Raw genomic sequence first — 2,759 nt, forward strand, 5'->3', positions numbered from 1 at the left:
TAATATTGATAAACTTAACCCTTCCCAGCAATACAAGGATCTAAGAGATCTCCAGAGGCCTCATGATGGAAAATGCTATCCACATCCAAAGAAAGAACTATCAAGTTGAATTGTTATTTTTTTTCTCTTCTGTTCAGTTTTGTTTTCTCTTTCTGATGGTTCCTTCTATTGGTTTTAATTTTTACTTACAACATCACTAATGTGAAAATATGTTTAATAGGAATGTAAATGTATAGCCTATATCAGATTGTGTGCCATCTTGGGGAGGGTGTTGGGGAGGAAGGGGGAGAAAAATTTTAAACTCAAAAGCCTATGGAAGTGATTACTGATAAATTAAAATAAATTAATAAAATTCAAAAAAAAGAATTAGTCAGCTATAAATAAAATTCATCCATCTAGTAGGAAAGAGCACTGCATTTGGAATGAGAAGGCCTTGATTCAAATGCTGTCTCATTTATTTACCATGTGTATAACTTGGAGTAGGAAGATCTGAGTTCAAATCCCACCCCCCCAAGAGACTTGCGAGATATGTCATTCAACCTTTCTGGGCCTCAGCTTCCTAATCTGTAAAATGGGGAGGGGGGTTATAGCAGATGATCTCCAGATCTAAATTAATGATTCTTATCAATTCCTTCTCTGCTCCCTTCCTTTAAAAAAAAAGAGGATTAAAAAAATTCTAGGGGCAGCTAGGTGGCACAGTGGGTAGAGCACCGGTCCTGAAGTCAGGAGGACCTGAATTCAAATCTGGCCTCAGACCAAACATTTGACATGTACTAGCTGTGTGACCCTAGGCAAGTCACTTAACCCCAATTGCCCCCCCCAAAAAATTCTAAACTTAATGATCTCAACAAATATGAACCTGTAAACTAAATAGGGAAAGAACTCTCAAATAAATTTTAAATTCCAAATTATTTGCATTTTAGTAAGCAAAATTGGAAATGTTAATAAAATAAAGACAGGCACCACCGATTTGTTCTGTGCCTCCTTCCTTCCTGTCTTCCTGTGTACTTCAAGAGTTTAGTCGTTATTGTTTGTTTATAAATCCAAGTCAACGAGAGCCCTATTTTTATAATTCTATTTTCTCCCTACCATTTTCCTTTCATATTTGCCCTCCTGTCCCACAGATTGATTTGGTGACTGATGCTTGTAAGCATCAGTCCTGGGAACAGTTCTCAGGAAGGAGAAGCTGATTCAAATGAGGTTGGTGGGTTAACACGCATGGAGATGAATTATGTAGACCTCCCTGTCCCCCTGAGATACCAGCCTTCCTCCCAAGTGTAGACAACGTAGAACCTCGGTCTGCTAAGAGAAAGAGCCCTGCATCTGAGATAGGACTCACCAAGCACAGGAGTGTAATACTTGGAGAAAACTTCATCCTTGGGTCGATCTGGGAATACATAGATGAGATAGTTCAGGTCTCCTAGGCGGTCGGCCAGGGATCGGATGGAGAAATCCTTCGTTGTGAATGGCTTCAGGTTCCACAGATTCCGATCCGCTGTGGGAAAAGAAACTCATACTTTAAGGGTTAGGGAGGGAAAGGGGGGGAGCTAGGTAGCGCAGTGGGTAGCTCACTGGACCTAGAGTGAGGAAGGCCTGAATTGATTCCTGCCTCTGATACTTACTAACTGTGTGATTCTGGACAAATCACTTAACCTTTCTCTGCCTCAATTTCCTCATCTGTAAAATGGGGATAACAATAGCACCTAACCTCACAGGGTTGTTGTGAGGATCAAATGAAATAGTGTCTGTAAAGTGCTCTGCAAACCTTAAGGAGCTATAAAAATGCTATTATTATTACCTGGAAGCTTCAACTTTCTCAAGAAATCAAGACATTTACCACCACCCAATCTCCTCAGTGTAATGAAAGGAACCATTTCAGTAATGTGCCAAGATGGACAGTCTAATCTCCCCAGCTATCTAGTTGTCTGCAAGGCTGGAGAAATTACCCAAACTCAGTTCCTGATTTGGTGAAATGGTAAGAAGAAAAACTGCTTTTGATCAACTCCCTTCCCTACGTGTGAAGCTCTTGGCATCTCTTTTGTTTCCTCAATTCAAGATCTGAAAGGGATAAGCAAGGTGGAGAGTGAAGGAAAGAGAAGGAAAGAAAGTCAGGGAAAGGAAAAGTAAAGGAAGGGAGGAGGAAATTGAGCAGTTTGTCGTGCTGGGGGCCTGGGGACTCACGGGAATCAAACTTCCAGGCAATGGTGATGCCCCCAATTTCAGAGTCACTGAATCGCAGCAGGAAAGTTCCATCAGGTTTGTTGATGAGCAGGTCATGGGCCTGCTGCTTGTTCACGAAACCCAGGATGGCCCTAAGGGAGGAGGAGCATGATGGGGGCTTTCTTACCCCCTGCTCAAAGTCTGTCAAAGCTGCCTTCCCTGCTTGATCCCCAAATTCCAGAGCTAGACCTCGGCCCAGTCCCACCCCTACCACTCCCATTCCCCCAAGGCTGCCCTGTGCCATAGCTCCTTACCCATCATTCCAATGGGGCTTGTGATGCTTCCTCAGTACATCCATCACCCCATCAAACCACTGCCAGAATGTGTAATTCCAGCCTGGCAGGTTCTCCTAGAACAGCCCCGACCCCCCCCAAAAAACAAAGAGATCTGAGTTGAGGCTCTTACTTGGAATACCTTCCCCCAGATCAAGCAGATGGTAGTAGTCTATTCTCCATCCCTTCCTGAATAAAACCTGCTCCAAAAGTCTAAATTATCTCTCCTATCTACTACCAAGTAAGCTTCAGAAACTCCCCATGGGA

The 2,759-nt window shown here is 43.0% G+C and overlaps 1 protein-coding gene across 1 annotated transcript in view; it reads right to left on the reverse strand.

Annotated features, from left to right (window-relative positions):
* The window catches only part of LOC114049136 (signal transducer and activator of transcription 5A-like), a 14,687-nt gene that overhangs the window by 3,979 nt on the left and 7,949 nt on the right, over nucleotides 1-2,759 (reverse strand). The window contains exons 9-11 of the mRNA XM_027870313.1: nucleotides 2,475-2,569; nucleotides 2,182-2,312; nucleotides 1,340-1,495 (exon numbers count right to left, since the gene is read on the reverse strand). Coding sequence (XP_027726114.1) covers nucleotides 1,340-1,495; nucleotides 2,182-2,312; nucleotides 2,475-2,569 — 382 coding nt within the window. The remainder of the gene's footprint in view (nucleotides 1-1,339; nucleotides 1,496-2,181; nucleotides 2,313-2,474; nucleotides 2,570-2,759) is intronic.

This window comes from Vombatus ursinus, unplaced genomic scaffold (genome assembly GCF_900497805.2).
Source record: "Vombatus ursinus unplaced genomic scaffold, bare-nosed wombat genome assembly UNPS02014797.1, whole genome shotgun sequence".
Lineage (NCBI taxonomy): Eukaryota > Metazoa > Chordata > Mammalia > Diprotodontia > Vombatidae > Vombatus > Vombatus ursinus.